The 25,040-nt window shown below is 48.0% G+C and overlaps 1 protein-coding gene across 2 annotated transcripts in view; it reads right to left on the bottom strand.

Annotated features, from left to right (window-relative positions):
* Positions 1 to 25,040, bottom strand: part of HNRNPA2B1 (heterogeneous nuclear ribonucleoprotein A2/B1) — a 265,052-nt gene that overhangs the window by 201,696 nt on the left and 38,316 nt on the right. For both annotated transcript variants that reach the window (XM_085631649.1, XM_085631648.1), the window contains exons 6-8: positions 15,266 to 15,355; positions 4,076 to 4,138; positions 1,286 to 1,405 (exon numbers count right to left, since the gene is read on the bottom strand). In XM_085631649.1, the coding sequence (XP_085487775.1) occupies positions 1,286 to 1,405; positions 4,076 to 4,138; positions 15,266 to 15,355 (273 nt within the window). The remainder of the gene's footprint in view (positions 1 to 1,285; positions 1,406 to 4,075; positions 4,139 to 15,265; positions 15,356 to 25,040) is intronic.

Here is a 25,040-nt window from a genome sequence, read left to right as displayed (position 1 = left end):
AGCATCTTTATCCTTAAGCTTCTGTAGCCACTGAAGAAGGCATCCTTCCCTATCCCTTAAGGTCTTCTGAGAGAAGGTGCGGCAAATCTTGCACTCCTTCACCTCATAATCAGGATAGAGGCAATAGATGCATTTTTTGTGAGGGTCTTCAGAAAAAAGCCTAAGCTTTCCGCAGGACTCACAAGATCTGAAGAGTGATTTCTTTGTAGTTGACATCCTAGAAGTTGTAGAAACAGCAGAAACTTGAACTGAGCAGAGCTCAGGGAGACTCCCTTCACACGACGTGCGGTAGAAAATCTGACAGCCTGAGCCTCTGAGGAGAACATTCTGGTGGGTGCGGTCGCCTGATTGGCTGCAGTTTGGACTGTATATAATGACAGTGATAGTCATAGCTGTGGAAGTTTTTTCCCTTGTAGCTTAGGCTACTTTACTTCCTGGTTCAGGTTACCAGGGGTTTTTTGTTTGGTATATGCATAATTATTGCTTTTTTATGTACCGTGGGACTCCCACTCCGACGACGGGGAATGATTCAGGCATGTGAATCTATGAAAGACACCCCAAATACTGGAGAAACTGAATTCATGCGACAGGTCATAATTCTAGACGTCAAGCGAAACTGTAAAAATAAGATTTAATCAAACAAACAGAGGTGTGGAGTCTCCCATCTGCAATGTAAATCCTACTCACAGAAGACAGAAAAAAATGACTGAGGTAGCTGCCAGTAGGGTGCAGTACTAGCTCCTGGGCTCTTCAAGAGCAAGACCCCCCCCCCCCCAGCACTCTAGATGTTGCATTGTAGACATTAAACTAATTTCAGGTCCATCATAAGTTACACAGTAAAAAAATAGCCTCTCAAAAGCTATTACACAGTGTTGCTGATAATGAAAGCAGATGGGCATTGATACCCTGTGTAACTTTTTAATGGAATACATTTATTATAAGTGCTCCGGGGTCAACACCAGCAGCTGGGAATTATTCTAGTGTTTATGACCATCAATGAATATGTAACATTTTACATTCCATATGTGGATTTCCACACACAAAACAGAATAAGTATCTGAAAGATCCAATCCTGGAAAACAATGAAGATAAATGATGCAAGATGCAGGTTTTATGCATTAAAAATAAAAACTGCAGTGATCATAGAGGAAATGCTTCAATGAAGGATTACCAGTGACTTACCAGTAACACAAAAGTTCAACTCTGCAGCAGAGACCTAAAGATCTACAACGTAAACCTCAGCACGTTATATACATGCAAAATAAACATCAAGTCAAACATATACCTCCTCCGTAGTTGTCATAACCTCCTCCATATCCTCCACCTTGATTACCATAGCCAGGACCTCCGCCATATCCGCCTCCTCTTCCACCTCCGAAGCCAGGGCCACCACCATAATTTCCACCTAGTCCAAACAAATGAAAAATACTTAAAAGATGCTCTGCATGCAAAGTTGTTTTTTTGCTAATAACACCAGATTCTCCATCATAAATAACCCTCATCAATTCATGTGAGCGCGCGGTCTCAAACCTTTTTTTAAATATGAAAATACTACTAATCTACACACTACTGCTGCGAAACCTTGCCCTTATGGTGGCCAGAATAGGCTTTATTAGCCCACTGTGGAGCAAGGGAGGGTAAAGGATCCTTGAAATTAAACAGAAAACAGTCCCCCTACGTAATGAGCATGGACAGGTCAAACCTCTTTGCTGCTCTTTCTAGCAGGCTATGAAATCCTCCAATATCTTCCGGTGGAGCATTAACTGGAGTTGCAGAAGGGGATGATGGTGTAGGTGACAGATCAGCCCACTCCATGTGGGGGTCGTAGAGTTCCCACTCTTCTGTCGCCATAGGAAGCTGTTGGATCCTGTAGGAGAGCTGCTTGAGGAGTATGCCATACCGACAGTAGACTATGCTGCGGAGTAGATGGCTGCCCAGATGGAGATTTTACAGGTGAGGAAGCTTGTGCAGTAATAGATGAAGTTAGGGGAAACGCTTCCTATAATCAGAGAGCATGAATTGCAAGTCTAACTATTGAGGAAGGCAGACACCATTTCCTCTTGTATTGGTGACGATATTGATCTGGAGGGGCGTAATATCCTTGCTTCCCATATTCATCCGCATCATAATCGTCCTCTTGACACTTTATGTGCAGCTCTGATGGGCTGTGTGCAAACCCAAAAGGCCCCTCTTCATCTGAATATTCTTCACCCAAGAGATAGGATGGTAAAAATGGTGACACCTTGCTTGGAGTATGCGCATGAGTTAGCCGCTTTTTTCTTCTTGTTTTTAAAATTTTCCTCTCGTCTATACCAAGAGCAGTGTGTTCCGTCGACTGTAGCGACATTCTCGACAGGGGAGATTTCGTAGTCGATGGAGGAACCGTGTTCACTGTCATCTACTAGGTCGGGAGTTACCTTCAGCAGGGACAGTCCAGGCAAGGATGTCGCAGTCGAGAAAGACAATGCCATTGTTGGAGTGGAGACGGTGGTCGTGGTAGCCGTCGTAGAGTGTGCGTCACCGCGTAGGTCTTGGTCAACGGCGCTGAGATTTTCGATGGAGAGATGCGTGTCGACGTTCTGTCAGTAGATTGTGCAGGAGTGAGACTTTTCCACCTCTCAAAAAGGCCACATGGGAGGCTGCAGTGCAGACTGGACCTTCTACACAAGTTTAGAGGCCAGATACAAAACACCAACAATCAATCCTTGAACATGGCTGCTTGGCTCCTGAACTACGATATGGCTATTTAAATCTTACTAAGGAATGCATGGACTTGTTGGCAGAAGCCAAAAGACCATCTACAAGAGCGTCCTGCTTACTCAAGGGGGGCAGATTCCACATCTGGTGTGCTTAGAACAATTTTGATCCCATCAACTGCCAAGTAGAGCCAGAGCTTCCAAATCTACTTTACTTGGCTAAAGCAAAGATGCAATTTTTATCTATTTAAGACCACCTTGAGGAGATCACGGCCTACAGAAAATGACCTTTACAAATTTCCTTTTTTTAAATGCTTGTAGTTCAGGATTTCCTTGAAAGAATCCGTTAAGTTTATACTTCTATCCGGAGACCACCTTTGTGGAAGTTAAAAATTGTCCTCTCTCGTCTCATGGGCCCTCCTGACCCTACACCCAAAGCGTCCTACAGCACCTATCATGGAAAAGCTTTTTTTTTTAATGTCCCTATAACACTTGCATATGCAGGACGAGCAAAATTAAGGTCTATTGTCTCACAAACATTTTTTTTCAACAGTTAAAGGGTAGTAATGAGGACTCATCATTAATTCCTTATTGAACTGGTATTGGGCTTTTACTTTACTTCAGAACCCCTCGTCAGCGTGAGTTCACTTTATTCTTGAAGTGGATGTTGAAATTTTACATCCTCAACGATAGGAACATAGCCCATTGCCAAGTCAAAACAATTCTTATCTAGATGGAATGTTGCCTGCATATCTGTGCTACTAGAAAGCTAACAAAACTGTACCTGGTAAACCCACAGCCCATACAACCAGAGGTAAAGCACCTACTGCTGCATTACTGAGAAACATGCAGATCTCGGAGACCTGCATTCTTCTCCCTTGTGTGGCGCTCTTTCCAGATTTTTGGGCATAAACGCTGGACACAACGACACTTCATTTACCCCCAAGGGATCTTAAACAGTGCGCACAGAAGATGGACTTGATTGCCTGGTACAACCTATCCGAATTACCTCACCACTTTTGCATGCTGTAATACCCCTCAACAAAGTTGTGCTCTACCTGTGCAATGTACTGCTAAAACCAATGACCAACAGGTAGCTTCATTTGACCCCCAGGTGCCTGGGCAAGGTGACCTAATACTTTCATTTCCCGTTCTGCTGTGACAACACACATTCCACTATGCCTCCTACAACATCATAAACAAGAGGGCTTACGTCATCCTGAAATAATAGTTGCAGAAATTAGGAAAAGAATTCCTGAAGAGATACATACTTTCGATCTAAAATTTGCATGGATTGCATAATAAAAGCTCATTACTCTGATTTCAGAGTATTAAACATGAATACCTTGAAACATTGATTCACAAAAGATAGTGCATACCTCCTTGTCCTCCACCATAGCCATTGAATCCATCCCCATAACCACGCCCACCAGCATATCCATCTGTTGAAAAAAATATTTTTACTTTAGCATGCAGTTCATTTAGAGACAAAAGTGTGATCAGAAGTAAACAAAAGAGCTTCTTAGAATAAAAGTCCACATATGATCAGATAAAAACAAACTATCTTAAGCAAAAAAGTAGTGATGGTAAATGATAATTACATTACCTGTAATCGTATTTCAAAATCACATTCATAAACAGTACATCACTGTGCACACGTGGGATACCAAACTCATTGACTAAATAACGATTTTCAATTTGGATATTTTATATACACACACACACACACACACACACACACACACACACACACACACACACACACACACACACACACACACACACACACACACACACAAATCTCTAGGACTCGATGCTTTCTAAATTCTAATAAATGTAGCCAAATAAATAAACTCCGCCATGATAGACATTTCATTGAAAACAACTCGGCACTAGGCATTCAAAAAGCCCTACTGTCACATCATGTACTGCAATGTCACACAATTTATTTATATATGCATTTTTATAAAGCGCTGACGTTACCCGAAGGTGTCAGAGCGCTGTACAATAGAACCAGTTACGTCACATGAGAGAAATGTTACAAAATAGAACGTACAAAAATAGCAGGACACAGAATCAAGCACAGCAGGCAAGAGGAACACAATATCAAAAACAGCAAGCAAGGAATGTACAAAAATAAATAAATATAACAAATTTACAATGACTAACGAACTTCCTGTCGGGGTCTGAGAATGAAGGAATTAGTTCTGAAAGTGTCTTTGGAATAGAAGAGATTTGAGGTCCGCTTTGAAGATCCGGATGGAGGTGGTGGCACGGAGCAAAGGAGGAAGCGAGTTCCAGATTCTCACAGCATTACCTGAGAACGATTGAGCCATCAATTTTTCCCTTTTGAAGGAGGGGGGCTCAAGCAGGAACTTTTCCGCATTCCGAGAAGGTCTCCGGACAATTTCAGATTATTCGCCAGATAGCGAGGGGAGGAAGAGTGCAAGGCCTTGTGGGTGATGCAAGCCGTTTTGTAAAAAGCTCTAGCCTCAATGGGAAGCCATCGGAGAGAAGACAGGATAGGAGTGATGTGATCACTTCGTTTGGATCCTGAAATGAAACGAGCTGCTGAGTGGAGGACGGATTTAAGGGGGGAGAGGTGAGATTTGGGAAGGCCAGTCAGAAGAGAATTATAATAATCCAGTCTAGAGAGAACTAGCGATTGGACCAAGGTTTTTAGGTCTTTCTCCAGGAAGAACCGACGAATCCCCCACAGAAGGCGCAGCTGATAACGTGCGTTCTTGGCAATAGAATAGGTTGAGTCTTTTGTCAAGTATGACACCTAGGGATTTACGCATTCGACAACGATGGGTTTACGGTTGAGTAAATTCAGCAGATCCATCCAGGATTGAACAGGAGGCGGGGAGAGAGAGGTAGAAAGGAGGAGAAATTCAGTTTTGGAGGGATTGAGAATGAGTTGGTGAACTAACATCCAGTTGTGAATAGAGTAGAGTTGAGTAGTGCGAGATCTAGAGAGGAAGACACCTTGAGGTAGATTTGGGTGTCATCTGCATAGAGATGGTAGAGGATTCCAGATTTGCTTAGGAGGTCGTTAAATTGAGAACTGATATAGAAAGGATCAAGAAAGTATATAGAGTTCGTAAACCGCACTAGATTTCTCATCAATTAAGTGGGCAAAAGGTTTATGGATTTAAAACGAAAACGTGATACTGTTTTTGTTGTGGCATCTCCATGACTGGACACTTGGGACCCCGGGGCTCAATTATTTATTCTTGCCTGTGGTAAGGTGGTGGTGTCCGAGACTGTTTTAATCTTTTTCCTCAGACAATGCTCATTGTGTCTACACCTCACTGAACTTTCATCTTCCTGCTTGTGGGATGGGGTCTACTCCAAGGGTATCTCATATTAACCAGTACTTCTGACTTGTAGATGAAGCCAATGTTGGAGCTGCTGTCTAGCTGTGGGGTTGTCAGTGTATCAGTAGGATGATGATAATCGGATAAACATTCAAGTGTCATTCAAAGCATACTTTGAGCGCTTGAACAGTTGCCTTATGGGGATTGTGCCCTGAAAGCAGTCAGCTCGTTTAAAATTCAATATGTGGAGGTCAATCTGAAACTCTGGAGACTCCCACTAACATCGGGATGAGAGTGTAGGCCCCCCGATTCCCTAGAAGCCCATGACTTGACTCTTACCTGGGGGTGGGCTCACAAGTAAGTCCCAGGCTAAACATTTAGATGCTTGAAAAACACCCGGGGAGGTCGATAAACTGAGAAAGGAATATGCTACTTACCAGTATGCATCTGTTCTTGGCATGTAGAGCTGCAGATCTATACACGGTGCATAGATCGCCATCTGGTGTTGGGCCCGGATGTTTGCAGTTTGTTTTTCTTCTTGGACAGTCTTTGGAAGTCACTAGTTCGGTGACTCCTCCTTCGGTCCGTACTGCGCATGGGCTTCGGCTCCATCCTCAGATTGTTTTTCGCCAGCAGGGAGAAGATGGAGCGTAGTGATAATAGTGAAGAAACCCATGTGTGTTGTATCCAAATAAGATAGCCTGGAACGGATTTAGGTAGCCGGGGAGGCGTGTACAAATCTGCAGCTCTACATGCCAAGAACAGATGCATACTGGTAAGTAGCATATTCCGTTTGAGGCATATGAGCTGCAGATTATACACTGTGCATAGATTATATAGCAGTACCCAACCCTAGCGGCGACCACCGGTATCCGTTGCAGTAGTTTGAAACAGTGTCTTTAGTACAGCCTGGCCCACACTAGCTTGTTGTTTGGAGTGCACATCTACACAGTAATGTTTTGTGAAGGTGTGCGGTGTTGACCATGTGGCTGCCTTGCAGATGTCATCTAAGGGTATGTTCCCTAGAAAAGCCATAGAAGCCCCTATCTTTCTTGTAGAGTGGGCTTTAGGTGGAACAGATAATGTTAGTTTTGCTTTGCGATAGCAAATTTGTATACACTTTACAATCCACCTAGCTATCCCTGATTTTGAAATGGGGTTGCCTTTATGCGGTGGAGAGAAGGAGACGAACAACTGTTTAGTCTTCCTGAAAGGTTGCGTTCTTTGTATGTAGTACAGAAAGGCCCTTTTAACGTCAAGTGTATGTAGAGCCCTTTCCGCAACAGATTGAGTTTGCGAGAAAAAAACCGGTAACTCCACCGATTGATTAAGATGGAAGGGGGAAATGACCGTGGGCAGAAATTTTGGATTTGTGCGAAGTATCACCTTGCTGTGATGTACTTGTAAAAAGGGTTCTTGTATAGTGAACGCTTGTATCTCGCTAACCCTTCTAAGGGAAGTGATAGCTACAAGGAAAGCTGTTTTCCAAGTGAGGAACTGTAGCTCACATTTATGCATGGGTTCGAAAGGCGGACCCATTAGCCTTGTAAGAACTACGTTTAGATTCCATACAGGTGAGGGTGGTGCCCTGGGTGGAATTACTCTTTTAAGGCCTTCCATAAAGGCTTTAATAGCAGGCACTCTGAACAGTGATAAATGCTGTCTGTTTTGTAGGTAAGCAGCAATTGCTGCTAGGTGTAGACGGATGGATGAGTACGCCAGGTTACACCTTTGAAGATGGAGCAGATAGCATATGATGTGCTGTATGGATACATCTAAAGGGTTGATTGTATTGTTACGGCAGTAAACAACAAATCTCTTCCACTTTGCGGCATAGCATGCTCGAGTGGTAGGACGTCTGGCTTCCTTGATAATGTTCATGCAATCAGGGGGAAGGTTAAGGTATCCAAATTCTAAGATTTCAGGAGCCAGATCGCAAGGTTGAGCTGAGCTGGGTCCGGGTGCCTGATTTCTCAATGGTTCTGGGTTAGGAGGCATGGGGACAGGTGCAGTTTTTGATGTGGTACCACCGATAGCTGTAGTAGTGTGGTGTACCACGGCTGCCTGGCCCATGTTGGGGCTACCAGAAGGAGTGTGAGGGAGTGCTGCTGTAGCTTCCTTACCACTAACGGAATTAGTGGGAGAGGTGGAAAGGCGTATGCAAATCTGCCTGACCAGTTCATCCATATCGCATTGCCTTTGGACAATGGGTGTGGGTATCTGGTGGCGAAGCTTGGGCATTTTTTGTTTTCGTGGGTGGCGAAGAGGTCTATTTGAGGATGCCCCCACTTGTGAAAGAATGGGCGAAGAACTTGTGGATGCAGTTCCCATTCGTGCCTTTGCTGCGTTTGTCTGCTGAGCAGATCTGCCATGGTGTTTTGTATGCCTGGGACGTGTTGGGCCAGGAGAAAGATTTTTTGTGGAATTGCCCATCTCCATATGCTCTGTGCTAAGCGGGAGAGCTGGGGAGAGTATGTCCCCCCCTGTTTTTGAATATAATACATTGCAGTCATATTGTCTGTGCGAATGAGGACTGCCTTGGCTGAAATTTGTTTCTGAAACGATTTCAGGGCTAGAAAGATCGCCAATAACTCCAGATGGTTGATGTGGAGTAACCTCTGTTGTGGCCTTGCACCGTGAGGTGCGATAGATGCGCTCCCCAGCCGGAGAGCGATGCGTCCGTTGTTAGAATCACCTGAGGAACCGGGTCCAGGAACGGTCGCCCTTTGGAAAGGTTTGTGGTGTTCCACCACTGCAGAGATCGATGGGTGCGGCCGTCCACCAACACCAGATCCGTCAGCTGTCCCTGGGCCTGGTTCCACTGGCGTGCTAGGCACTCTTGGAGTGGACGCATGTGAAGTCTTGCATGGGGCACTATGAAAATGCAAGACGCCATCATCCCTATTAGTTTCATGAACACTCTTGCTGGGAGAGAGTGCTGAAGAAGGAACTTTTGGCGCAGGGCTTGCATGCTTGCGATTCTGGCTGAGTAGGGATAGGCTATAGCTTTTGAGGTGTCTATAGTGGCACCGAGGTATTGCTTTGTGTGAGACGGTATCAAGTGGGACTTTTGGTGATTCACCGTAAAGCCTAGCTGGTGGAGTAGTTGGATGGTAGTGTTTGTATGCTGCACACACTGGTGGTAGGACGCGGCTTTTATGAGCCAGTCGTCCAGGTAGGGGAATACGTGAATGTTTTGTCTTCTGAGGTGTGCTGCCACTACCGCCAGGCATTTGGTAAACACCCGTGGTGCGGTTGTGACCCCGAAGGGGAGAACCTTGAACTGATAATGTTGGCCGTCCACCACATATCGGAGGTACTTTCTGTGAGCAGGGTGTATTGGAATATGAAAGTATGCGTCTTTCAGGTCCAGTGTAGTGAGAAAGTCGCCTTGACAGAGGAGTGGGAGAACTTGCTGAAGAGTTACCATATGAAAATGGTCTGAATGGATGTATGCATTTAGAGGCCGGAGGTCTAGAATGGGCCGTAGGGTCTTGTCTTTCTTCAGTATGAGAAAGTACAGAGAGTAGACCCTTAGATTTTGCTGATTGACGGGTACCTGCTCTATCGCTTGTTTTTGCAGGAGGGAGAGTACCTCTTGTTTCAGAAGTGTGGTATGTTCTTGTGACATCGCACGGTGTCTGGGTGGAATATTTGGGGGGGTAGAAGTTAGTTCGAGACAGTACCCTGACCGAATAATTTGGGTCACCCATTTGTCTGATGTTATGGTCTCCCAGGTTTGAAGGAAGTCTTGTAGTCTGCCCCCGACCGGAGTGGAATGGTCTGGGGGGAGCGGGGGAAAGTCATTGTGTGGGCGGTGTGGCAGAACGGGCGGTGTTGGTTTTGCCCCTGCCTTTATTATCGTTTCCTCGATATCCACCTCTTTGGTAGCCCTTTGTGAAGGTATTCCGAGGAGGGGACTTGTAGGACGTGGAGGCGTTATCGGAAGAGTAACCTCTGCCAGAGCCTCGAAAGGAGCGTCTAGGGGTTTGTGATTGTAGGGCTCCCATAGACTTCGCGGTATCTGTATCTTTCTTCATTTTTTCCAGGGCTTCGTCTACTTTTGGGCCAAATAAGTATTGTTGGTCAAAAGGGTGGTTTAAGATAGATGCTTGGACCTCTGGTTTAAAGCCTGAGATCCTGAGCCAGGCGTGACGGCGAAGCAGAACACTGGTGTCTATAGCCCTGGACGCCGTGTCTGCTGCGTCAAGTGCACATTTAATAGAGGTGTTGGTAATAATCTTTCCCTCTTGTATCAGTTCATGAGCCTTATTCTTATATTTCTCTGGGAGATGCTGCATGAGAGCCTCCAGCTCATCATAGTGCGCTCTATCGTACCTCGCCAGCAGCGCCTGCGTGTTGGCGATGCGCCACATATTGGCAGCTTGCGAGGCAGTGCGTTTGTCTGACGCATCTAAGAGCTTGGACTCCTTATAAGGTGGTGGAGCTCACCAGATGACAGAGTTGGAGCGCTTCCTAGCTGTGGAAACCACTAATGAGTCTAGGGGCGCAGGTCCTTTAATATAAGACAGGATCCGTGGGGGCTGCCTTGTACTTTTCTATTCTGGGGTTTAAGACCCTAGCTCTGACGGGGTCTTTGAAAACCTCTGTGGCATGCTTGGTCACCCCTTTAAGCATGGGTAATATAGCGGTGGATTTATCTGCTATGTCAAATGTGTCAAGTAGGAAGTCTTCCTCAACTGGATCACTGTAACTCCACCCCATGATAATGTGCCGCCCGTTGTAAGAGGTGGTGGAACCCCAGGGAGTCCTCTGGTGGAGACAGCCTGGATGGATAGAGATCATCCTGAGGCACATCTGGGACATCGGGATTGTGATAATCCTCCCACGGGTCAGGTGTTCCCGGAGGAGTGGGGTCCTGCGGGGCATCTGTGGGATCATAGAATGGATCTCCGTGGTCATCAGGGTCTGGAGACGGACTTGGAGACCGATGAGCCAAGGGTGGAGAAGGTGGGGGCGGAGGTGGAGGAGGTGGTGGGGAGGGTACTCTGAACGGGGATGTGGCAGAGTCCTTCCGTTTTGGTAGTGGAGGAGGAGTTGGCTTGTCCAAAAGTCTTTTCTTGGAAGACAAAATTAAATGTCCAGTCCTTGGATCCTTTGTTAAAGTCTTTTGAAGAGGATCCGGTGTGAAAAGCTCCTCCGGCACGGATTCCTCCATCGGTGCCGATGTTTTCGGAACCGAAGGTTTCGTTGGTTTATCCGCGCCGTGCTTTCTCGGGGTGTCCGATTTTTTTGGTCGGCGCAGAGGCAGGCTTCGACACGGAAGCGTCGGTGCCGAGGGATTTGTGTTTGGTCGGCACCGAGAGGCCAGGTTTCGACACCGATGGCTTCGGAACGGAGCTGGTTTTCTTCGGTGCCGAAGAATGTTTTTCGGCGCCGCTAGGAGGCTGGCTGGAGCCCGAGCCGCCAGGAGACTTGTGATGCTTTTTCACCGGGCCCGAAGGTGGGGTGATGGAAGCAGTATGCTTGGCTTTCCCTAGGCCCGGAGGCGAAGGGGTAACCAGAGTCTTTCAGTATGGGGGCGGAAGTGGGAGGGGGTAGAGTACTCACGACCCTCTGCGCCGGTGTGATCTCCTCCACGTCGGAGTCGTCGGCCTCGGAAGCGCTGACAACATCGTCCTCCAGCTCGGTGTGCTGCTGTCCCGAGGCTCCGGTGTCGTCTCCGAAGATGTCAGGTGGAGCCGAGGTCGATGAGTGCGCCATGGTGCGTCGAGCTCGTCGATCCCGAATAGTCTTTTTCGAACGAGAAGACTTGCAGGCGGGGCAGTCTCGGGCCTCGTGTTCGGGAGAGAGGCAGAGGTTGCACACCTGATGGAGGTCGGTGTGGGGAAATTTAGACCCACATTTTGGGCATTCTTGAAGGGAGTCCTTTCCATCGGCCGAGACCGGAGTCGAGATAGGCCCGAAGGCCGCTGCCGATGCCTGGAATCGAAGAAGTGCCGAAGAGAGAGATGAAGAAGTCGATTTAGTCTAAAGAATCTCGATGGACGAGGATTTTTCGTCGAAGGTCGAACTGGAAAGGTTTGAAGCCGGAGCACGAAGTATTACATCCGAGCCCGATGGCGGAAAAAAACAATCTGAGGATGGAGCCGAAGCCCATGCGCAGTACGGACCGAAGGAGGAGTCACCGAACTCGTGACTTCCAAAGACTGTCCAAGAAGGAAAACAAACTGCAAACATCCGGGCCCAACACCAGATGGCGATCTATGCACAGTGTATAATCTGCAGCTCATGCCTCGAACATGAGGCTTAGGAAAGCTAAGGGAAGGAGTAAGGACAACAAAGCTTGTGCAGCACTTTTCCACCACTCTGTGGACCCTAGAGCCTAAAAGGGGCCTTTAATTCCAACTCAAGTCCCTGGCATAAGCTCTGTGCTCCCCCAGGCAGCTTATCACTACCCCATAAACCTCTCCTTTTGCTCTCTGATCCACCCAGTCCCTACCTCGAAAACTTTGCTCCTTATGCCTTCAAATGGCCCTCATGGGGCCATCCTGTTACTCTATGTCCCCCAGTCATGCTTTTGGTTTCACACCTGTAATCCTGCCCAGTGTAAATGTAAATTGATACTTGTATAGCGCACTACTCACCCGCAAGGGTCTCAAGGCGCTTGTACGAATACCGCTGAGGAACCCATCCTGGCTTTCCCTGTGAGGCGTCCACTCCTGGGCACCCCCAAGGTGGAGGCCAGGTATCCTTAGAATTGTGGGGGTCGTTGTGGAGATTAAGCAAGCTATTGCCCAGAGTTGCAGAGGGGGACTCCATGATTGGAATGGCTCAGAGGCGAGAATTATCAGGTCCGTGGAATTTTTGAGCCCAAGACCCGCCGAGGCGGGGAATTGAACCCTGGTCCCGGGCTAGACCTCTGCATCAGGGTCTGCCGCTCTAATCATTGAGCCACACTTCTCCACGCTTCTCCCGTGCCTACCAGGAAGTATGTACCCACAAAATAAACAATTACTGGTCATTTGGGCTTAAGTTGCCGGTCCATTAATCAATTCCATCATGCTGCTTCCCACACAAATTTTTATTTTAACAGTTTTATATGTCACGAACTTGACCCGAATCTGGTATCAGAGCGCTTTACATAGCAGCAATTGCATTACATGAGGAAACATTCATTTTTTTGTTAGGCACGGGGATGTTCAGCGTCATTGCCGAGACTCGAACACAGTTACCACAACTCGAGGTCGACCGCCCTAGCCGTTAGGCCAACTCCTCTCTAGAGTGAACTTCAATGTTCCAGGGCGTGGAAGGCCCCATGTCACTTATTTATGATGATTTACAGTGCTGAAGTGCCTAGGAAGAGCCAAAGTTTAACTGTATTGAGTCACAGCTGGTGCTGACTAATGACAATGCTAGGTACCTGCACATTCCAAGTTGCGCCTTGAAATATCAGGCATGTTGCCATTGGAAAAGTACTGTCATTTAGATTAGGAAGCCATTTCCTCGCCCTGGCCTTGCATTAACAGACATGGCTCGACATGCCAATTTAGAATGCCCATCTCAACGTGTCCCTCAACGCGTAGTCTATACATGGTTTCAGGTTCTCTCACAGTCCCCTCCCTGTGCTCTATGTCCCAAGGCTGTCAGAGCTGTGCAGTACTTTTTGATGCGTTATTTTAAAATCAACCACTTGCAACAGCATGTCTGTGAAAGTTGCAACAGCATGGAAGATGGTGGCTCTGCCTGCTTGAGATAGATCTGACTCCATGTCACAGTGTTGACAAAATAAATCTGCCCTGCATTAAAGGAAATAAAGATCAGAGATAAAAATTGAGCCAGCTCAAATTTTAAACCAAGTAAGGTGAGAGGCTAAATTATGTTAAACTATTCTGTGCTTGGCAGGCATGAGAATTTTAAGAACTTTATTAGTGGTATTAACAGCCCGTTGAGAAGGGGTGTTAAGCTTGGATTATGAAGGTCCAAATCCATATCCAAATTTCATCACATAAAATAATGTACATATAAATAATCTAATTGGAACTCAGTTGCATAGTGGTTGTCCTGAAAGTATGGCATGGATGCTAACATTCTCCCATGGCAATCTCTGCCATATGAACAAATACTCCCATGGAGGGCTTCTTCTGTAACCCCCTTGTAGAACAGCACTATGTAAGGATTTCTTACATCTCTTATTGCGATAACTAAATACTGTCCTTCTATACCTATTTTTGGTCTGCTGGGGGGGGGAAGTCTATACAATATCCAGGTCTGATTAGGTTTATAACATACTAGTCTGCAGCTATGAACTTCTACCAATATGACAATTGTTAAACCACTATCTGTTACTGCCACTGCAGGTTTTACAAATCCACCCTTGCAATCCAGCCTGTGTTGCAATACAGTCAGCATCATTGCTAAACTTCGATTTTTTTCAATAGAAATTGAAGTAAGTTTCTAGTAAGAAAGTATAGTCCATCCCGATCTACCTCTAGAAGGACCTATCTGTCAGCAAGTCTTTAGAATGGTCTACTTAGGATTTAGTTCTAACTCTTCCCGTATCCTCATTGTACTAAATTAACGCATTCTAGACTCTCAGATACCTGGTGTCTCACAATTTCCCCACTGAAGGAGTCATTTAAATGCCCCATATACTTCCTGTCTACAAGTCTCCCTCCGCTTTAAGGCCCGTTTCATTTCCTGATCCTTTTTGTCCCATCTTTCTGGTTAGTTTAGAAAAACGTTATGGAAGCTATTTAATTATCAGCCTTGAACACCCTTAATTGCTTTACAGCCACTCAATCATGGATCACGAACGGAAGCGGAGTTGAAGTAATCAGGCATACATCTGCTACATGGAAGCCAGTGGCATGAAATAAGATTGTCATTGAGGTAGGCAGTGCTGCATTCAAGCTACTGTGACAGTGTTAATGTAGAGCTGGGTTGGTAGGTCAGTGTTTGTAGAGGATAGTGACGTGTGACTGGGGTGTTAGCCCATTGCTCTAAGTTAGTATGGCATAGGAAGCAGTACTTTGGTGGGTGATGTGCCTCTTTCAGATAGCAGTGTGGGACTGGTAAAACATAACCCATCAAAAGCATTTCCAGTACATGAAGCTCATTCAGTCATCCAAACATGGACACTGGAATAACTACGGAGTTTGGTAATGAGGTATAACAGAGGAATCCAGATGAAATCATTAAAGTCAAATGTTACTCATACGTTCCTGTAAAATTTGAAACTGGGGGGAAAAAAGACAAAATAAACTGACAGAATGTTGCTTGTCTTACCAGAACCACCTCTAAAGTTGCTAGCAGGGCCAGGACCAAAGTTTCCTCCACCACTACCACCACCACGTGTATCACCAAAGCCAGGGTTGCCTGCAACAAGTAAGAAAAAGTTACACACCTGTGCCATAATCTTTTCACTGTTTATACAGACATGTGATTACCTTATTTACCCAGCATTATGTGGAGATGCTATAAGGAATATGCTACTTACCAGTATGCATCTGTTCTTGGCATGTAGAGCTGCAGATTTGTACACTTTTGCATAGATCGCCATCTGGTGTTGGGCCCGGATCTTTGCAGTTTGTTTTTCTTCTTGGACAGTCTTTGGAAGTCACGAGTTTGGTGGCTCCTCCTTCGGTCCGTACTGCGCATGGGCTTCGGCTCCATCCTCGGATTGATTTTCGCCAGCAGGGAAATGATGGAGCGTAGTGATAACAGTAAGAAGCCCATGTGTGTTGTATCTAAATAAGATAGACTGGAACGGATTTAGGTAGCCGGGGAGGCGTGTACAAATCTGCAGCTCTACATGCCAAGAACAGATGCATACTGGTAAGTAGCATATTCCGTTAGAGGCATATGAGCTGCAGATTGTACACTTTTGCATAGATTATATAGCAGTACCCAGCCCTAGCGGCGACCACAGGTATCCGTTGCAGCGGTTTGAAATAGTGTCTTTAGTACAGCCTGCCCCACACTAGCTTGTTGCTTGGAATGCACGTCTACACAGTAATGTTTTGTGAAGGTGTGCGGAGTTGACCATGTGGCTGCCTTGCAGATGTCATCTAAGGGTATGTTCCCTAGAAAAGCCATAGAAGCCCCCATCTTTCTTGTAGAGTGGGCTTTAGGTGGAACAGATAATGTTCGTTTTGCTTTGCGATAGCAAATTTGTATACACTTTACAATCCACCTAGCTATCCCTGATTTTGAAATGGGGTTGCCTTTATGCGGTGGAGAGAAGGAGACGAACAACTGTTTAGTCTTCCTGAAAGGTTGCGTTCTTTGTATGTAGTACAGAAAGGCCCTTTTAACGTCAAGTGTATGTAGAGCCCTTTCCGCAACAGATTGAGTTTGCGAGAAAAAAAACGGTAACTCCACCGATTGATTAAGATGGAAGGGGAAAATGACCTTGGGCAGAAATTTTGGATTTGTGCGAAGTATCACCTTGCTGTGATGTACTTGTAAAAAGGGTTCTTGTATAGTGAACGCTTGTATCTCGCTAACCCTTCTAAGGGAAGTGGTAGCTACAAGGAAAGCTGTTTACCAAGTGAGGAACTGTAGCTCACATTTATGCATGGGTTCGAAAGGCGGACCCATTAGCCTTGTAAGAACTACGTTTAGATTCCATACAGGTGAGGGTGGTGCCCTGGGTGGAATTACTCTTTTAAGGCCTTCCATAAAGGCTTTAATAGCAGGCACTCTGAACAGTGATAAATGCTGTCTGTTCTGTAGGTAAGCAGCAATTGCTGCTAGGTGTAGACGGATGGATGAGTACGCCAGGTTACACCTTTGAAGATGGAGCAGATAGCATATGATGTGCTGTATGGATACATCTAAAGGGTTGATTGTATTGTTACGGCAGTAAACAACAAATCTCTTCCACTTTGCGGCATAGCATGCTCGAGTGGTAGGACGTCTGGCTTCCTTGATAATGTTCATGCAATCAGGGGGAAGGTTAAGGTATCCAAATTCTAAGATTTCAGGAGCCAGATCGCAAGGTTGAGCGTTGAGGGTCCGGGTGCCGGATTTCTCAATGGTTCTGGGTTAGGAGGCATTGGGACAGGTGCAGTTTTTGATGTGGTACCACCGATAGCTGTAGTAGTGTGGTGTACCCCGGCTGCCTGGCCCATGTTGGGGCTGCCAGAATGAGTGTGAGGGAGTGCTGCTGTAGCTTCCTTACCACTAACGGAATTAGTGGGAGAGGTGGAAAGGCGTATGCAAATCTGCCTGACCAGTTCATCCATATCGCATTGCCTTTGGACAATGGGTGTGGGTATCTGGTGGCGAAGCTTGGGCATTTTTTGTTTTCATGGGTGGCGAAGAGGTCTATTTGAGGATGCCCCCACTTGTGAAAGAATGGGCGAAGAACTTGTGGATGCAGTTCCCATTCGTGCATTTGCTGCGTTTGTCTGCTGAGCAGATCTGCCATGGTGTTTTGTATGCCTGGGACGTGCTGTGCCAGGAGAAAGATTTTTTGTGGAATTGCCCATCTCCATATGCTCTGTGCTAAGCGGGAGAGCTGGGGAGAGTGTGTCTCCCCCCCCCCCCCCCGTTTTTGAATATAATACATCGGAGTCATATTGTCTGTGCGAATGAGGACTGCTTTGGCTGAAATTTGTTTCTGAAAGGATTTCAGGGCTAGAAATATCGCCAATAACTCCAGATGGTTGATGTGGAGTACTTTTTGCTGTGGCGTCCATAGACCTTGCACTGTGAGGTGTAGAAGGTGCGCTCCCCAGCCGGAGAGCGATGTGTCTGTCGTTAGAATCACCTGAGGAACCGGGTCCAGGAACGGCCGCCCTTTGGAAAGGTTTGTGGTGTTCCACCACTGCAGAGAGTAATGGGTGCGGCCGTCCACCAACACCAGATCCGTCAGCTGTCCCTGGGCCTGGTTCCACTGCCGTGCTAGGCACTCTTGGAGTGGACGCATGTGGAGTCTTGCATGGGGCACTATGAAGATGCAAGATGCCATCATCCCTATTAGCTTCATAAACACTCGTGCTGGGAGGGAGTGTTGAAGAGTGAATGTTTGGCGCAAGGCTTGTATGCTTGCGATTCTGGCTGAATTGGGATAGGCTATAGCCTTGGAGGTGTCTATAGTGGCCCCGAGATATTGCTTTGTGTGAGATGGTACGAGGTGGGGCTTTTGATGGTTCACCGTGAAGCCTAGCCGGTGGAGCAGTTGGATGGTGCGGTTTGTATGTTGCACACATTGGCTGTAGGAAGCGGCTTTTATGAGCCAGTCGTCCAAGTAAGGGAAGACGTGAATGGGTTGCCTTCTGAGGTGAACTGCTACTACTGCTAGGCATTTGGTAAACACCCGTGGTGCGGTTGTGACCCCGAAGGGGAGAACCTTGAATTGGTAATGCTGACCGTCCACCACAAACCTGAGGTACTTCCTGTGAGAAGGGTGTATTGGAATATGAAAGTATGCGTCTTTCAAGTCCAGTGTAGTGAGAAAGTCTCCCTGACACAGGAGAGGGAGAACTTGTTGGAGGGTGACCATATGGAAATGGTCGGAATGTATGTATGCATTTAGAGGCCGGCGGTCTAGAATGGGCCGTAGGGTCTCGTCTCTCTTTGGAATTAGAAAATAGAGAGTAGACCCCTAGATTTTGCTGATTGAGGGGGACCTGCTCTATAGCTTGTTTTTGGAGGAGGGAGATAACCCCCTGTTTGAGCAGTATGGTGTGTTCTTGTGACATTGTACGGTGCCTGTGTGGAATATTGGGTGGGGTAGATGTTAGTTCGAGACAGTAGCCTGACTGAACAATTTGTGTCACCCATTTGTCTGATGTTATGGTCTCCCAGGTCTGAAGAAAATATTGTAGCCTGCCCCCGACTGGAGTGGAATGGTCTGGGGGAACCGGGGGAAAGTCATTGGGCGGGTGGTGTGGCAGAACGGGTGTTGTTGGTTTTGCCCCAGTTATTGTTAACCCTAAAACCACCTCTCTGATAGCCCTTTGAGAAGGTATTCTGAGGAGGGGACTTGTAGGAAGTAGGTGTTATCGGCAGAGTAACCTCTGCCTGTGCCCCGAAAGGAGGAACGACGAAATGAGCGTCTAGGGGTATGGGATTGTAATGTCCCCATAGACTTTGCCGTGTCCTTTTTCATTTTCTCCAATGCTTCGTCCACCTTTGGACCAAATAGGTGTTGTTGGTCAAAGGGGTGATTTAATTTAATTTCTAATTTAAAATACTTCTAGAGCGCAACATACACCTTGCGGTTTCTTGGCGCTGGGGAGATCGGCAACTGAGGGGGAAAGACCCGGGAGAGGTGAAGGGAATTTTGAGGGAGTTTAAGTGAGGAAAGCCTGGCTGAAGAGGAACGTTTTCAGATCTCTACGAAAGGGGAGATACTGAGTGGCAGAGCGGAGATGGTCAGGGAGTGAATTCCAGAAGGTTGGGGCCAGGGTGGAGAAATTAGCCCCGCCCCACTTTTTGCGAGTGAAGCGAGGGATCTGAAGGAGGGACTTGGAGGAAGACCGAAGTTCTCTTACGGGTACATAAGACTTGATTAGTGAGGAAATGAAGACGGGGGCAGTGCCCTGGCGGGCCTGGAAGACCATGCAGCCGATCTTGAATAGGGCCCGTTCCTTTATAGGGAGCCAGTGAAGCTCCCTGAGAAGAGGGGTGGAGTGGTGATACCGAGGGAGACCGTACACCAGCCGGGCTGCTTGGTTCTGGACGGTCTGGAGTCTACGCAGACTGTATGCGGGGATACCGTGGTAAAGAGCGTTAGCGTAGTCCAGTTTCGATATCACAAGTGCGGCCATAATGATCTTAAGTGCTTGGGGGGAAAAGAAGCGGGAGACAGTGCGGATAGTGCGGAGAGAGAGGAAGCAGGAGGACACCACAGAACTGATTTGTGAATGGAGGGTGAGTTGGCTGTTTATTTTGACACCGAGGGTATTGACCGTGGTGGAGGGGGTCGGTGCAGAGCCAAGGAAGGGGGGCCAGAAGAGAGAGTTCCAGGGACTGGACGAACCACCAGTGAGAACCAACTCGGTTTTATCCGGGTTCAGCTTAAGGTGGTTGTGGTTCATCCAGTCCCTGATAAATGTCATAGTTGACTGGAAATTAGAGACCGAGAGAGGAGAAGGGGACAGATCAAAGATGAGCTGGAGGTCATCCGCGTAGTTATAGACGGTGACCTCCAGCTGCTGTAGTGCAAAGATGAGAGGAAAGATATAAAGGTTGAAAAGTAAGGGGGAGAGAGAGGATCCCTGGGGGACACCACAAGTGACAGGGAGGGGAGTGGCCGTGAAGTCGCCCTAGCCGGACCGCCTGAGTGCGTTCCCTCAGAAAGGAGGAGAGCCAGATCAAAACTGATCCCCCGATGCCGGCCGCCTTGACACGGGTGAGTAAGATGGTGTGGTCCACCGTGTCAAAGGCGGCGGAGAGATCAAGGAGGACCAGTGCCTGGTGTTTGTTTTCATCCATACCCTTTCTGAGTTTGTCCAAGGCTGAGACCACGACTGACTCGGTCGAATGCCTGGGACGGAACCCGGCTTGGCGGGATGCCAGTCCCCCATTTGCCTCAACATGGGTGCTGAGCACCGCGGTAACATGGCGTTCCATCACCTTGCCCAGAAAGGGTAGCAGGGAGATGGGGCGATAGTTGGCCGAGATAGAAGAGTCAGCGCCAGGTTTTTTCAGGATGGGCACTATGGTAGCTGCCTTGAGCGCAGTGGGCACTACGCCCTGTGCCAGGGAGCTGTTGAGGAAGGCAATGGGGGGGTCAGGGCAGCTGGAGTAGATTTGCTGCAGGACTCGTGCTGGGCAGACGTCCGCGGGAGACCCCGACTTCACTTTAGGGAGTATCTCCAAAAGAGAGTCCTGAGTGAGGGGGGGGATGGAGGTAAGCAGGTAGGGGAGGGGAGGGGGGGAGGGATCGACGAAGGCGGAAGAAGGTGGAGGGATATTGAGCTTGATGGTTGCTATTTTATCTAAGAAATAAGTATTAAGCTGGCCGCAGAGAGGTTGGGAGGGAAGGATATTGGGCGAGGTTCGGTCTGAGAATGCCAGGTCATTCACTATCCCGAAGATTTCCCTGGGTTTATTTTGAACAGAAGTAATTTTTGACGAAAAGTAGGTGGTCTTAGCAGCCAGGATTGCGGTTTTGTATTTGTCCAGTGCTGAAATGAAGTGGGTTTTTAATAAGGGATTGTAATTTTTCCTCCATTGCCTCTCTGCCCGTCGGGCGCTCAGTTTGAGGTCTTTTAGGTGGTCATTGAACCATCTATTGGAGTCCTTTGGTCGGCGGATGGAGATGCGGCGTAGGGGCGCCACAGAGTCGCAGCCTTCAGCCAGCCAGGTGTTAATGGCCTTGGCTTGAGAGGTAGATGGTAAGCCAACAAGAGTAGGGGTAGAGTCGCGGAGCATGGAGGTCAAGGAGGGGTAATCCAGTCTATTCCAGTTCCGTGCCCAGATGTTTTTGGCATGCGGAGTTTTAGGCATCACGTTACGGGGAATAGAGAAGGAAATGAGGGCATGGTCGGACCATGGGCACGGCGAGACGGTGGCCGAGGCCACGGGGAGGTTAAGGGGCCAAACCTGGTCCAGTGTGTGCCCATGGGAGTGGGTGGGAACGGATATGTGCGACACGAAATTAAGGGACGAAAGGCAATCTGTAAACTCTTTTGAGGCTGAGCACTCGTGTGGGTCAGAGGGCCAGTAATTAAAGTCCCCTAGCACCAAGACCGAGGCGTAGTTGACCACCAAGTTGGCCAACAGGTCTTGAAAGGCCGGCAAGAATGCGGGCGAGGGCTGGGGAGGCCGGTACATTAATAGGCAGGTGATGGGGGGGGGGAAAAATGAAAGAGAACGGACTACCAGGAAGTCAGCAGGGGGAATGGGGGGGGGGAGGGAAGTGATTGGAAGTTCAGCTCGGACCTAGCGATCAGGGCGACCCCACCGCCTGCCTTGCCTGCCGGTCGGCTCGCAGGGCCACATAGGAGGGGGGTAGGGTGGCCAGGAGAACGGGGAGGGAAGTGTCACAATACCAAGTTTCGGTCAGGAGCAGTAGGTCAGGTTTCTCAGAGTCGAGTAAGACGAACAGCTAATGGTGGTGCTTGACCGCTGACCTGGTGTTGAGTAAAAAGACAGACAATGCTGGCGAGCGGGGGAGGAGGTCGGGGGGAAGGGGGCAGGGTGACAGGGGGGCATGTAGCGGGGGTGAGGGGCTGTGGGGGAAGAGGAGGCCAGGCCTAGAGAGGAGATCAGTCTGCGGATGGGATCCGGAAGTAGGCATTGACCTTGAAGAGCAATTAGATCCTTGGAGGAGTAGGATGTAGTTTTGGCATGGAGTCGTGCCCCATCTTAATATAGATGCCTGGACTTCTGGCTTAAACCCTGAGATTCTGAGCCAGGCATGACGACGAAGCAAAACACTGGTGTTGATCGCTCTCGAAGCTGTGTCTGCTGCGTCGAGGGCACATTTAATTGAGGTATTGGTGATGAGCTTCCCCTCCTGTATGAGCTCCTGAGCCCTGTGTTTGTTTGTCTGGGAGGTGTTGCATGATAGCCTCCAGTTCATCGTAATGTGCTCTATCATAACGTGCAAGCAGAGCTTGTGTGTTGGCAATGCGCCACATATTTGCGGCCTGCGAGGCAGTGCGTTTACCAGACGCATCTAAGAGCTTTGACTCCTTATCTGGTGGGGGAGCGTCTCCTGAGGATTGAGAGTTAGACCGCTTCCTAGCTGTGGATACCACCAAAGAGTCCAAGGGATCAGGTCCTTTTATATATGCAGGATCTGTGGGGGCTGCTTTATATTTTCTCTCTATCCTGGGGTTTAGTACCCTAGCTCTGACTGGGTCCTTGAACACCTCTGCAGCATGTTTGGTTACCCCTTTTAGCATGGGCAATATTGCTGAGGCCTTGTCTTGTATATCAAAAGTGTCCAGTAGGAAATCGTCCTCAACTGGCTCGCTATATAATTGTACCCCATGGTAGTGTGCCGCCCGCTGTATTCAGTGGTGGAACCCCAGGGAGTCCTCTGGAGGAGACGGCCTGGATGGATAAATATCATCCTGATGCACATCTGGGTTGTGGTAATCCTCCCATGGGTCTGGTGTCCCTGAAGGTGTGGGGTCTATTGGGGCGTCTGCCGGGTCATAATCTGGATCTCCATAATCAGGGTCTGGAGATGGAGTCGGAGAGCGGTGAGGCAAAGGTGGTGGAGATATGGGAGGTGGAGAAGGTGGTGGAGAGGGTACTCTGAAGGGGGATGTGGCAGAGTCCTTCCGTTTTGGCGGTGGAGGAGGATCTGGCTTGTGTAAATGTCTTTTTTTAGAAGACAAAGTTAAATGACCGGTCTTTGGATCCTTTGTTAAAGTTTTTTGATAAGGATCAGGCGTAAATAGTTCTTGTGGCACCGAATCATCTGTCGGTGCCGATGTTTTCGGAGCCGAGGGCTTCGATGGTTTCTCCATGCCATGCTTTTTCGGGGTCTTCGGTGCCGAGGCGGTCTTCGGCGCCGGAGCGTCGGGACTTATGCTTATGCTTTATCGGCACCGAGAGTGCAGGTTTCGAGCCCGATGACTTCGGAGCCGAACTGGGCGAGGTTTTCTTCGGTGCCGAACGGTGTTTTTCGGTACCAGGAGTAGGCTGGCTCGAGCCTGAGCCGCCGGGAGGCTTATGATGCTTCGACACCGGGCCCGAAGGTGGGGTGATAGAAGCTGTATGTTTGGTTTTCCCTAGGCCCGGAGGCGAAGGTGTAACCAGAGTCTTTCGGTGTGGGTAGGGGAGTTGGAGGGGGTAAGGTACTCACGACCCTCTGCGCCGGTGTTATCTCCTCCAGATCAGTCGTCTGCCTCGGAAGCGCGGACGAGTTCTTCCTCCTGCTCTGTGTGCTGCTGCCCCGAAGCTCTGGTGTCGTCTCCGAAGATGTCGGGTGGAGCCGAAGTCGATGAGTGCGCCATGGTGCGTCGAGCTCTTCGATCCCGGATGGTCTTTTTCGATCGAAAAGACTTGCAGGCAGGGCAGTCTCGAGCCTCGTGTTCTGGAGAGAGGCAGAGGTTATACACCTGATGGAGGTCGGTGTGGGGAAATTTAGACCCACATTTTGGGCACTTTTTGAAGGGAGTCCTTTCCATCGGCCGAGACCGGAGTCGAGGGAGGCCCGTAGGCCGGTGTCGATGTCTGGGATCGAAAAGTGCCGCCGAGAGAGATGAAGAAGATGATTTCTCTTAAGAATCTCGATGGACGAGGATTTTCCGTCGAAGGTCGAACTGGAAAGGTTCGAAGCCGGAGCACGAAGTATCACATCCGAGCCCGATGGCGGAAAAAAACAATCTGAGGATGGAGCCGAAGCCCATGCGCAGTACGGACCGAAGGAGGAGTCACCGAACTCGTGACTTCCAAAGACTGTCCAAGAAGAAAAACAAACTGCAAACATCCGGGCCCAACACCAGATGGCGATCTATGCAAAAGTGTACAATCTGCAGCTCATATGCCTCGAACATTTGTTTTAAAACACTTGGTTTATGTTTTAATAAAATTTGCACATTCTGTCAATGCTCTCCATCACGGCTCTAACATTTAAACTAGCTTTGGTTTATTTATTATCTGCATATGCCAAATTGAATTGTCCATTGATAGGCTGGGAAACCTCACTAGTAAATGTTATACGCAGTAGTGATGAACACCCATGGAGCACTGCAGCTTGACTAGACCCTAGTAATTGACGTTACATTGATTTGAGCTTTACCAATCCAGATCCTTCCTTAGCTGAGACTTGGTAGCTAAGTACGGGAAGAAGGACGTGTTTAATTTCGAAGTAGGAAAGATACCAACGCTGGGGAATTAAAGCCAAGAAAGGAGAAGTTACTGACCTCCAACTGCGTATCTCAAGCCTTGTGCCCAAAAGTAAGTCAGCATGGGGTGGGTGTAGTTCTGAACTAACTAGCGCTATGCTATCGTCCTATTCAGGAGAGAATCTAAGAATTCTCAGGAATTTCTCCATCCTCTTCAACGGACGTGCCGGTCACACGGAGGTGCTGGTACAGAGGCAGGTTCTTTTAATTTTTTTTTTTTCTTGCCCCCGATTTTTTTT

This window comes from Triturus cristatus, chromosome 10, assembly GCF_964204655.1.
Source record: "Triturus cristatus chromosome 10, aTriCri1.1, whole genome shotgun sequence".
Taxonomy (NCBI): Eukaryota; Metazoa; Chordata; class Amphibia; order Caudata; family Salamandridae; genus Triturus; species Triturus cristatus.
The sequence above is the reverse complement of the archived record's forward strand: the minus strand, read 5'-3'. Positions and strand labels throughout refer to the sequence as shown.